At 48.6% G+C, this 12,379-nt stretch overlaps 1 protein-coding gene across 1 annotated transcript; it reads right to left on the bottom strand.

Moving 5' to 3' along the window:
• Positions 1-105: 105 nt before the first annotated feature.
• On the bottom strand, positions 106-12,346 carry TAPBP (TAP binding protein). Its single transcript, XM_020881875.2, has 8 exons — positions 12,009-12,346; positions 11,713-11,883; positions 11,262-11,522; positions 3,006-3,404; positions 2,271-2,612; positions 2,091-2,180; positions 1,925-1,959; positions 106-1,215 (listed from the first exon to the last, which is right to left on the bottom strand). The coding sequence occupies exons 1-8, from the start codon at positions 12,043-12,045 to the stop codon at positions 1,204-1,206; spliced, it is 1,347 nt and encodes a 448-aa protein (XP_020737534.1). The 5' UTR covers positions 12,046-12,346; the 3' UTR covers positions 106-1,203.
• Between the last annotated feature and the right edge of the window lie 33 nt (positions 12,347-12,379).

Below are 12,379 nucleotides of genomic sequence, written 5' to 3'. Positions count from 1 at the left end.
GTGCCGCCAAGGGGTTAGAGGCAGGGCCGTGGGAAGGAACCATGCGTGAGTGGAAGTGTCACAGCGCCTGGAAAGAGGGTCCCTGAAGTAGAACTGAGACGTCCCTTTAAAAACACTGTAACGAGTTTATTCCCACACGATTAGACCGGCACCCTGCGTCCGTCGGGCCGACCATCCTGGCCCTCGAAGGTCCCCCTCAGCCGAGCCGCTGCATCCTTCTTCCAGTAGTTTATTTGATCCAACACGTTTTTTAATCTTTCGGACGAAAAAAGGCTAACTTCTTAAATTGAGCACCCTCCAGCGGGCCCTGTGCAGGCGCGGGAGACACAGCAGGGAAGGACAGGGCCGTCCCAGCCTTCCAGGAGCCAACAGTCTGGGCAGGGAGGCAGGCTTCTAACGACGACTCGCAAAATCACTTAAATACAACCGTGGTGAAACGCACCAGAGGGACACGCGGCGGTCTGAGGGGGCGAGGCTGACCTGATCTGTAGTCCAGGCAGAGGGAACAACGCTCTGAACGCTCTGGGACCCAGAGGGAGTGGGAGGCCACTGGAGAAAACGATCAGCTTTAGGTGTAATGAGCATCGGGAGGAGGGCGGGAGAGCACTAAGCGGGCTTGAAAAGGTAAGCAGTGGCTGGAGCGCAGGGATGCACTGAGTCAAGGCAGGAAAGAATGGATTTGGCCTCTAGAGCACCGGTTCCTGTCCCAGAGGTCCCTGAGACTATTTCAAGGGCTACGTGAGGTTTAGCCTATTTTCATAACATGTTACTTGTTACATGTTACTTGCCTTTTCACTCTCGTTCACTAAAAAATGTACACTGGCATTTTCCTGAAGCTACATGGCATGCACTGACATCGTCCCCACAGCTAATGGAACGTGTTCTTGTGTCTTCCTGTGTATTAAATTGTTCTGAGTTTTGAGTTCTAGTACAATAAATATCTGTGGCTTATAACCTACATAAGGGAAAGCTTTATAGAGTCCTTAATAATTTTTAAGAGATCCTGAGACCAAAAATTTTGAGAACCGCTGCTCTAAAGTCCTAAGGAGGTGAATGCCTTGTGTCTTTTCAGAAAGCGTTTCAGCGGCTCAGTGGAGAGAGACTGGAGGGAGCAAGGACAGAGGGCATACAATTTTGGGGAGTTATTTCAGTAGCTTAGACCAGAGAGGATGGTGGCTTCCCCAGGATGGTGGTGAGCTGGCCTCACTCTGTTTTCTGGAAGAGAAATAAAAAGGTGAGGAATTCAGGGTTTTAGAAAGCACAGTGAAGTGCTCATGGTCAGTCCAGAAACAAGTGAACGTCATGGGCACAGAGGTGGCAGCAGAAAAAGGCCAACATTTTCTGTGTATTTTAAGCCTGGCAGATGCTGCACCAAGTGCTTTTGCTCCTGCATCCTTCAAAGGAGATGCCCTATCTCGTTAAATCCTTCCAACAGCCCTCTGAGGCTCTGCTGACCAGTACGGTACCCACCACTCACCACAAATGCTCACTGTTGAGCATCTTAAATGTGGCTAGTCCAAACTGAGGTTTAAAATAAACCACTGCTTTTGAAGACTTAGGATGGAGAAAACATTATATTTTCTTATACTGATGACATGTTGCCATGCCAACATTTTGGATATATTAGATATCTTTTACCTTTTTAATGCAGTCCCTAGATTATGTATTTAACTTTACATATGTGCTTTGTGTTATATTTCTATAGGACATCACTGCCTAAGTCATTTTTCCCCCCTTAGAAAAGGGGGGAAACACCCAAGGAAACAGGTGTAGCCTGTTTGAAGTGGCAGGATTTAATGCAGGTCTGTGTGAATTCCAAGGCTGGATTATGCCCACCAGGCCAGCAGCCTCCCTCTTGGGTGAAGAGCTGGGGAAAGGGGATAAAATGAGAAGGGAAAAATAAAGGAAAGTGGAGTGTTGTTACCTTTTCCATTGAATTCTGTGTGGTCAGGTAGGCAACTGTGGAGAGAGATTGAGAAGAGATGGGATGGGGGAGCAGTAGGGCAGAGGGATGAGTGTCAGACTTCTGGGAGGAGGCAGATAATGCCTTGCCTCTCAAGGGTCCCAGTCTGGGTGGGGCTCACACTCACCGGCCCAGCTCAGTGCCTTCAGGAGCCCAAGGAGGAGAAAGGCAGACAGGAAGAGGCCGATGCCATCCTCCAGAGAGGGGCCAGAGAAACCTGGCAGGCAGAAGAGGCAAGAGAGTGAGTCTGAAATTCCCAGGTACATCCCCCACCCCCACCCCATTTCTCCGTCCTCCAGGCTCTTACCAGCCACCTGCAGGGTGACCTCAGCGCTGCGCCCCAGGACAGGCAGGCTAGGGTGGTGGACCCGGCAGGCATAGCGGGCCCCATGCTGCTCACTGGTGACTGGGGGCGGCTGCAGATGTGCGTAGAGGCTCACAGAGCCATCTGAGTGATGTCTCAGGGCCGAGAGCCAGCTCTGGCCCTCAGCCTTCTGAAAGCGACCCTCTGGGCCACCCCGAAGCTCCCACTCCACCTCCAGGCCCTGGGAGGGGTAGAAGCGGGACACAAGGCAGAGCAGCTCTGGGGGTGCCTCCCCAGGAGCAGCCCATACAAGAGCCGCTGGTGTCAGGGTCACCGTGGGGGTTTCTGGGGAGAGAGGAAGAAAGAAGCATGGGGAATTGATCTACACAGTCCTCCCTGGAGTCCCTGTGTGCCCTCTGGCTTCCCCAGTACTGAGAGGGATTTAGGGTTTTCCTCCCAGGGTGGGGAATCCACCATCTCCCCATTGGTGTTTTGCAGGAATCTCCATGCCATGTCCCCAGCCTTAGGGACCCTTTCTCCTTCAGATTTGGGAATCTCCATCTGAAAGCCCCTTAGACCCCTAGGAACCCTTTACCCATTGCCCCTCTGACTTCCAGGGACCCCAGTCTATCTCCCCGTATTCACCCAGTACCGTTTCCTCCACTATCCTCCCATCCTGGAGCCCCCACAATCCTAGTGACCATTGTTACCCATGAGAACCCCCATCCCCTCACTCACTCTGTACAGCAAGCTCCAGGGTGATCTGCCCTTGTAGGTATGGCAGGTGGACAGTAGCCAGATAGGTACCCTCCTGGGAGGGCTGAACTGCAGGCAGCCAGAAGGTCCCATTTCCAGTCCATGGTCCCCAGGGCTCATCATCATCCCAAGCAGCAAATGCCACTGACCCCTCTCGGGCAGCTGGCACCTGCCCATTCAGTCCAGGAGTCACAGCTAGCAGCAGGTGCCCCTTACCCAGATGCTGGCGTCGCCACTCCAGCCCAAAGGGAGGCGGACCTGGGGCCAGGGGAGTAGCAGCCTTGGAGGTGAGGGGCACATAGGCAAAGCTCAAGTCCAGCAAGGCATCTTGTCCCATTTGGATGCGAGGGGTGGGGGTGTGAGTGAAGACAGTTAGGACAGCTGGGGATGGTGCAGAGAGAAGGGTAAGGAGGGGAAGAGAAAGAAAGAGGAAAAAATAGAGAAACTGGGTTATGGGAAGGACTTCACTCTTAATTTACCCACCCCTCCAAGGACACTTCCTTGGACACTCACCACCTCCCAGCCCTCCCTGCAAATCCCCTTTGCCCTGGGACTGTGTGGGACCCACTGTGGCTCAGAATGAGCAGAGAGGTCTCGAGGTGAATAAGCGCAGCCTTTAAAGGCTGCTCGGAACACACAGCCCATACTGCACCAGCCCTGGGGACAGAGGGATCTGAGGGAACTTGTGACACTACCTGAACCAGCCCACCAGTCTCCACATCCACCCTTGAAGAGCCAGGCCTTTCTTAGTTTGCTGGTGAAGACAGTGATGACTCATGACTGTCAATCCTGTGGTGCTATACAGAGCATTTACTGACTCTGGAAGCTTCCGGCTCTAGACTAAACCTGAACACAGATCTCTGGGCTCTGCTGAGGCAAGTATAGGCTGGTTAAGTGCCTGGAGCCTGACTGCCCTGATAATCCCAATTCAGCAGCTGTTGTATGGCCTTGGGCCAGTTAGTTTACTCTTCAGTTTCCTATTCTCCTAAATAGGGATAATGATGATGCTGCTAGCACCATCCCAAGGAGTTGTAGTAGTGAAAGTTAAGTCATTTAATATCTGCTACTGATGTGGGTAACAAAGACACCTATATATAAAAGCTGCTTACAATAGTGCCTGGAACACAGGACGTCTACAGAAGTGTTTGCTGTGATCACAGCCAGTCATTTGCCAGACAAACATAACATGTCCCAACTCAACAGCATCTCTAGAACATCCCCTGGCCCAACTCCAGTACTGGTCTTCCCTGCCTTAAATCATCACCACCAGCCCCCAGGCACTAAAGGCAAGCATTTGCAGCCCCTAAGATTCCTTCTAATTCATTCATTCGACTAATATTGATTGAGGGCCTAGGATGTTCAAAGTTGATGAGAGTGGTGAACAAGACAGGCAGCCCCTGCCCTCAAACTGTGCAGTCGAATAAAGACAGACTGCCAAATATAACATGCTATGTGCCATCCCCACCAGGCCCTAATTCTGTCTCCCAGATAGATGTTACACTTGTTTCCGACTCAAGTGCTCATCGATATACATTTGGACAGTTACAGCAGCCTCCTCTCACATCTCACTCTCCTTCATTTCATCCCCCACACTATAACCAAATAACATGGCTACAAGTCTGACCTGGGCACTTGCCTGTTTAAAAATCCCAGTTATCTAAGCAGCTAGCAACTAAAAGCAGAGGCTGGAGCTAGATGGCCCAGGTTCGATCCCTGGCTTTGCTTCTTACAAGTTGTTTGTCCCTGGACAAGTTACCTAACTGCTCTGTCTCATATATCTTCATCTGTGACATGGGTATAACATCAGTACCTAGTTCTTATGGTTGTTCAGAGGAATAAATGAGATTATGCCTATAAAGTGCTTAGAACAGGAGTTGGTGTATAGAAAATGTTTAGCTGTTACTATTTTCATTACTGTCATCATCATGGTGAAGGATTTGCAGGGTATCTTGGAAAAATGACTTAATCTCTGTTTTTCCCATTAGTCCAATGACTGATCCTTGCCTACCTTTTGTAGGAATCAAGTAAAATGACAGGCTTTTGGAAAAATGGCACACACATACATACACATACACATGAAACTTCTGATGATTCACTATCACTTATAAACCCCAGCTTTCAAGGAACTTGTTAATCTAGCCCCCAACCTCCCTTTCCAGACTTCTCTTGCACCCTAAGAACCAGCCACGGAGGAGCCCTTTCTATGACCAGTAGAAAATCTGTTGTCACTGGGCTTTTCTTGACTTTGTTCGACTGCCAGAAATGTCTGGGTCTTCCAAGTGGAAGTAATTTTTTTTTCCCTCTTGTGATTATTCTTGGTTTTTGGCTGTGCCACTTGGCTTGCAGAATCTTAGTTCTATAACCAGAGATTGAACTGGAGCCCTTGGCAGTGAAAGCATAGGAGAGTCCTAACCACTAGACCACCAGGGAATTCCCTACTTTTATGTAACTTTTAATCCTAGCTTCTAAGGCCTACGAAGTTAAACTTCTCTGAACCTCATAGGATTGTTTTTGTTCAAGAGAGTAAAAAAAGTAAGCAATTTATTTATTTAGTTTATTTAAATCCAGAAACACACTTTTGAATTGTATGAATCAATCTATAGAATTAATAGACAACTCTTAAGCTAACAGTGCTGTTTAATATCGGTTATTGAAGCAATTTTAGACCTGCATTCCACAACCTGGACTCTGTAAAAATATAAATGTAAACACAACATTTTAAACACAACGGGGCCAGAACCTGTTGGTAAAGAAATTTGTATCGTTTCACAGTTTGTATTATATAGGTTTATGCTTTTCTGTTAAAAGTGAATGATAACAACTATTTTAGGGTATTACTGAAAAAATTTAAGCCCAAATCTAATCAAGCCTCTAGATCTAACTATCAATGTATAGAAAACATGGAGGGAGAAGAAACACAGGAAATGACAGGATGAGGAAACAATTGGTCAAATATAGAATATGGGAACATCTACAGAACAAATGACAAATCATTAGCATTTAAAGGGATGCAACAATTACAATAAAAGAGATTTAAAGAGATAAAACTGCTATGGACTGGATGTTTGTGGCTCTGCCTTCCCCAACCCCCAATTCATATGTTGAAGCCCTAACCTGCAAAGTGACTGTGTCTGGAGACAGGAAGTTGAAGGAGGTGATACAAGTTAATGAGGTCTTAGGTAAGCCCTAATCTGATAGAGCTGGTGCCCGTGTAAGAGGAAGAAATAGCAAAGTTCTCTCTCTTCCCTCCCTGTGAGGACACAGCTAGAAGGCAGCCATCTGTAACCACAAGGGAAGAGTTCTCACCAGACATCAGCCATGTTAGCACACTGATCTTGGACTTCTAGCCTCCAGAGCTGTGAGAAAATAAATTCCTGTTGTTTAAGCCTCCCAGTCTACGATATTTTGTGATGGCAGCCCAAGCAGATTCAACAACCAAAGAGAAAATACAGACATCTTTTTGATCTTGAGTCAAACAAATCAATTGTAAAACAGCATCCCTGAGACAATTGGGAAAAATTTAGTATGGGCCAGAAATTAAACCATATTAAGGAATTATTATTTGTTTTGTTAGGTATGATAATGCTGTTGTGTGCAGGGGGGATGTTAAAGTCCTGATGTAATAGAGATGTTTACTGAAGTACTTATGAGTAAAATAATATGATGGGATACACTTAAAAACACTTCCAAAAAAGAACAGAAGATTGGAGGAGGACAGGTATAACAATTTGGTAGGGCTTCCCTGGTGATCCAGTGGTTAAGAATCTCCTTTACAAAGCAGAGAGCACAGGTTCGATCCCTGGTCCAGAAAGACCCCACATGCCTTGGAGTAACTAAACCCATGTGCCGTAACTACTACTGAGTCTGCACTGTGGAGCCTGCGCTCTGCAACCAGAGAACCGGCCGCAGTAAGAAGCCCTCACACTGCCGCTGAAGCAAGCCCACGCCCAGCAGCGAAGACCCAGCACAGCCAAAAATAATAAAGAAATAAGAAATGTTACTCCCATTAACAAATGTGGTAAATGTAACAACTACATAAGTAGGTATATGGTGATGGTGGGTTCATTTTCCTCTTGTACTTTATCATTGAAACTTTCTATAATAATTGTGAAAGAATGATGAGAAATACTATACACACAAAGTATATTAAGAAAGTGTATTTGTCAACAAACATTTTAGAGTACTGAATAACTTATTTGGTAAGAAATAAAGTATAAATAAATCCATACTAGCAAAATTATTGATCTGTGACCCTGGAAAGAGTCTATTTTTAATTTTACATTAAAAAAAAAAAACTTTCATTTTCTTAAATCCCTAATCAAGCAAGAATGTTTGAAAAAGAAGCTTGAGCACAGCGACTGGTTCTCACCCTGGTGGTGGATGAGCTGCAGTAACATCCTCACCTGGTCACACCCTTGGCTCCCTATCTGCACTGCTTTCAGGGCTCAAGTCACTGTCTGCTCTACAATGCAGTTCAGTTCAGTTCAGTCGTTCAGTCATGTCCGACTCTTTGCAACCCCATGAATCGCAGCACGCCAGGCCTCCCTGTCCATCACCAACTCCTGGAGTTTACTCAAACTCATGTCCATTGAGTCAGTGATGCCATCCAACCACCTCATCCTCTGTCGCCCCTTCTCCTCCTGCCCCCAATCCCTCCCAGCATCAGAGTCTTTTCCAATGAGTCAACTCTTCCCATGAGGTGGCCAAAGTATTGGAATTTCAGCTTCAACATCAGTCCTTCCACTGACTACCCAGGACTGATCTCCTTCAGGATGGACTGGTTGGATCTCCTTGCAGTCCAAGGGACTCTCAAGAGTCTTCTCCAACACCATAGTTCCAAAGCATCAATTTTTCGGTGCTCAGCTTTCTTCACAGTCCAACTCTCACATCCATACATAACCACTGGAAAAACCATAGCCTTGACCAGACGGACCTTTGTTGGCAAAGTAACGTCTCTGCTTTTTAATATGCTATCTAGGTTGGTCATAACTTTCCTTCCAAGGAGTAAGTGTCTTTTAATTTCATGGCTGCAGTCACCATCCGCAGTGATTTTGGAGCCCCCAAAAAAATAAAGTCTGACACTGTTTCCACTGTCTCCCCATCTATTTCCCATGAGGTGATGGGACCAGATGCCATGATCTTAGTTTTCTGAATGTTAAGCTTTAAGCCAACTTTTTCACTCTCCTCTTTCACTTTCATAGAGGCTTTTTAGTTTCTCTTCACTCTCTGCCATAAGGGTGGTGTCATCTGCATATCTGAGGTTATTGATATTTCTCCCGGCAATCTGGATTCCAGCTTGTGCTTCTTCCAGCCCAGCGTTTCTCATGATGTGATACTCTGCATATAAGTTAAATAAGCAGGGTGACAATATACAGCCTTGACGTACTCCTTTTCCTATTTGGAAGCAGTCTGTTGTTCCATGTCCAGTTCTAACTGTTGCTTCCTGACCTGCATACAAGGTTTCTCAAGAGGCAGGTCAAATGGTCTGGTATTCCCATCTCTTTCAGAATTTTCCAGAGTTTATTGTGATCCACACAGTCGAAGGTTTTGGTGTAGTCAATAAAGCAGAAATAGATGTTTTTCTGGAACTCTCTTGCTTTTTCGATGATCCAGCAGATATTGGCAATTTGATCTCTGGTTCCTCTGCCTTTTCTAAAACCAGCTTGAACATCTGGAAGTTCTAGGTTCACATGTTGCTGAAGCCTAGCTTGGAGAATTTTGAGCATTACTTTACTAGCGTGTGAGATGAGTGCAATTGTGTGGTAGTTTGAGCATTCTTTGGGATCGCCTTTCTTAGGGATTGGAATGAAAACTGACCTTTTCCAGTCCTGTGGCCACTGCTGAGTTTTCCAAATTTGCTGGCATATTGCGTGCAGCACTTTCACAGCATCATCTTTCAGGATTTGAAATAGCTCAACTGGAATTCCATCACATCCACTAGCTTTGTTCGTAGTGATGCTTTCTAAGGCCCACTTGACTCCGCAGCTGCTGCGCAGGCGCAGGAGGACCGAGAGGCGCTACCCCACCTTCAAGGTCAGGAGGGGCGGCCGTGAGAAGATACCCCTCATCCAAGGTAAGGAGCAGCGGCTCCGCTTTGCTGGAGCAGCCGTGAAGAGATACCCCACGTCCAAGGTAAAAGAAACCCAAGTAAGATGGTAGGTGTCACAAGAGGACATCAGAGGGCAGACACACTAAAACCATAATCACAGAAAACTAGCCAATCTGATCACAGGACCACAGTCTTGTCTAACTCAATGAAACTAAGCCATGCCATGTGGGGCCACCCAAGATTGTCGGGTGATGGTGGAGAGTTCTGACAGAATGTGGTCCACTGGAGAAGGGAATGGCAAACCACTTCAGTATTCTTGCCTTGAGAACCCCATGAACAGTATGAGAAGGCAAAATGATAGGATACTGAAAGAGGAACTCCCCAGGTCGGTAGGTGCCCAATATGCTACTTGGAGATCAGTGGAGAAATAACTCCAGAAAGAATGAAGGGATGGAGCCAAAGCAAAAACAATACCCAGTCGTGGATGGAACTGGTGATAGAAGCAAGGTCCAATGCTATAAAGAGCAATATGGCATAGGAACCTGGAATGTTAGGTTCATGAATCAAGGCAAATTGGAAGTGGTCAAACAGGAGATGGCAAGAGTGAATGTCGACATTCTAGGAATCAGCGAACTAAAATGGACTGGAATGGGTGAATTTAACTCAGATGACCATTATATCTACTCTACAATTAACCCATGACAAATCTGATGAGAACGTTTCTGAAAGTAGACTCTACATCTGATCACCTCTGTGACCCTTAATTGTGTTCAAGGCCACCCCAGAGATTCTGATTTAATTCACCTGGAGTAAAATTTCTAAGGATTCTTATTTGCAGACTGAACTGAGAACTACAGGGCCCTAATTTATTCTTGGTGATAAGAAACATTTATTAAATCAGTGAATAAATTAACAAAGTGTCTCCCTTGATTGTCACAACAACGGGAATGCAGATGGGAAATGCCATCGACATTTTACAGTTGGAAAAGCAGATTCAGAGAAAAAGGGACATTCTTATCCTACCTCATGAAACCAACAGCCTTAGAAATATCCCTCCCCAGTAGGGACAACTACCGTCCCCACAAGGAGCAGTTTGCCTCTGTCCCTGCCCTGGGCAAGGTCTAGGGACAAAGAATGGAGGTGGAAGCAGAAGTGAGGATTATGTAGTGGGTGCTGAGTCCCATGGGTGATTCTCTCAGTGAGGAGAATGTCAGGGAGAAGGTATTGGGGAAGGCAGGGTGTAGTGCTCAGTAGTGGTTGACCAGCAGGTCAGGCTGTATCATTTCCATAAAATCACACAATGTTAAGAATTGCCAAGGACTCTGTTCCCATCACCCTCCAGAGAAGAGCTCCAAGAAACCCAAATCCAGGTCGCATCTTCCCCACTTTTGCTTTATCCGCCCACTCCCTGCGCCCAAGACTTGAAAAGTGCCCAACCCCTGGGCCTCGAACCGGAATACACAAAGCGGCAAGTGGTCCTTGCAGCCGGAACGACCAGGTCCCCCGCCGCTTCCCTTCCATGCACTCAAGCCCACCATTCAATGAACACAGAGTCAACGCATCATCAGGAGCCATAAGAGGAGGCTGTCAGGGGAGGTTAACGCGCTTGAGAGCAAGAGCCTGTCCTTTGCTGATTGCTGCAGCGCGGGATGTGGGCACGGGTGGGGCGTGAAAGCAGTTGGTTGGTTTTTTTTTTAAAACAGTGTGCAAAGGTGGCGCCTAGCAAGATCTCGGAGGAAAGGAGCAAAGTTCCTGCTTCTGAGACCCTCCCAAGCCCCTCGCCTAGCGAGTTGCTTAAGGTCTGCTGCTGCTGCTGCTAAGTCGCTTCAGTCATATCCGACTCTGTGCGACCCCACAGACGGCAGCCTACCAGGCTCCTCTGCCCACGGGATTCTCTAAGCAAGAATACTGGAGTGGGTTGCCCTTTCCTTCTCCATTCTTAAGGTCAGGTGTCCGGAACCCCCGCGTCTCTCCAAAACCCCGCCCCAAAACGCATTTTATCTTAGATTAGGTTGGGACTAGATGAAGCGGTAAAGACATTTTAACTGGAACTGAACTGCCTTGATTTACAAATAAACAAACGGAGACCCGACTGGGGAAGTGACTCGCTGAAGTCCGCAGAGCGAGTTAACAGCTGATCTGGACCCTTACAATCTACCCAGTGATCTCCCATTCCCCTCTGTAGCTACCTGTTGCCATGGTGATGAGAGCAGGCTCCGGCTGAGGCTCCGGCTGTAGTCGAAGGAGGCTGGAGAGGCTGAGGAACGGGCTAGACATGCTGACCATGAGCCAAGTCCCATCCAGGGCTCGCGGGCAGCTCTGCCCCGGGGTCAAGCCGCTGAGCCATTTGGCCGAGGCTGGGAGCGGGACGTAGAAGCTCATCTCGCAGCGTGGCACGGGGGCGTCCCGGGGATACCGCCTGAAGGCGGCCTGAAGGGCGCCCGCGGGGTCTGTGAACGCAGAGAGAGGCGCTGCAGGCGTAGACTTTCAAAGGTGCAAACTAGCCGGTCGTGAGAGACTGAGAGGGAGGATCGTTTCACTTTACAGCTGGGGGAAACTGAGGCCCGAGGTCACTGAGACCCAAAGGGCTGGGGGGCTTCGGGGGAGGCAACAGTTGGGAGCGAGTCCGGGATGACTCACCGTGAACTTTGAGGTAGCGCTCTGGGGCGAGGTCCGGTCGGGGAGGTGGGCTCTCCGTGCCCTGGCGCAGCAGCAGGGCAGCGGGTTTCTTGGCCAACTTGCCCCCGCCCGCATCCTCCACGAACCAGCACTCAATCACCGCGAGTCTGGCCGAGACAGCGGTCGCCAAGCCTGGGGAGAGGGGCGCGAGTGAGGGCACGGCCCCAACCTCAGGTGACCCGACCTCCCCCATCCCCGGACGTGGCGGGGCTCACCTCCCACCGTTCCCTGTGCAAAGAGTCACGGGGGTCGCTCACCCAAAGCCACAGCGAGGAGCAGGGACAGGCGCTTCATGGCGCTCGGATTTCTCAGCTCCGAAGACGCCTCTTCCTCCTTTCACTTTCACTTTCCTCCAAAGGCCAGCAGGTGGGGCGGAGGAAATCCCCTCTCAGGTTACGCGAAAGCTAGTGGGAGGCAGGTTCTCTCCCCTCCTTCCCCCCTCCCCTGTGCCAGGCGGGGATCCCGGAACATCCTCTCCAGTTGGGGAGTTCCAGTCTGGGGACCTCAGCCCCGCCCAGCCCTCCTGGACCACCCAGCGCCTCAGAGTCCCGGAGCCTTCCCACACCCGAGGCGCCCCCACCTGTCCCCTCAAGCCCGAATCCACTTCCCTGAGAACCATTACTCCACC

Source organism: Odocoileus virginianus, chromosome 27 (assembly GCF_023699985.2).
Source record: "Odocoileus virginianus isolate 20LAN1187 ecotype Illinois chromosome 27, Ovbor_1.2, whole genome shotgun sequence".
In the NCBI taxonomy this organism is placed as follows: domain Eukaryota; kingdom Metazoa; phylum Chordata; class Mammalia; order Artiodactyla; family Cervidae; genus Odocoileus; species Odocoileus virginianus.
The sequence above is the reverse complement of the archived record's forward strand: the minus strand, read 5'-3'. Positions and strand labels throughout refer to the sequence as shown.

Bases quoted from the DNA above. Each gene is read 5' to 3' on its own strand.
- TAPBP (XM_020881875.2), bottom strand. From the start codon at position 12,045: ATGAAGCGCCTGTCCCTGCTCCTCGCTGTGGCTTTGG. The intron at 2,181-2,270 runs GTAAGAGCCTGG...TCTGCCTGCCAG, and splicing joins GGTCACCCTGCAGGTGGCTG to GTTTCTCTGGCCCCTCTCTG. The intron at 1,960-2,090 runs GTGAGTGTGAGC...CTCTCTCCACAG, and splicing joins GAAGGCACTGAGCTGGGCCG to TTGCCTACCTGACCACACAG.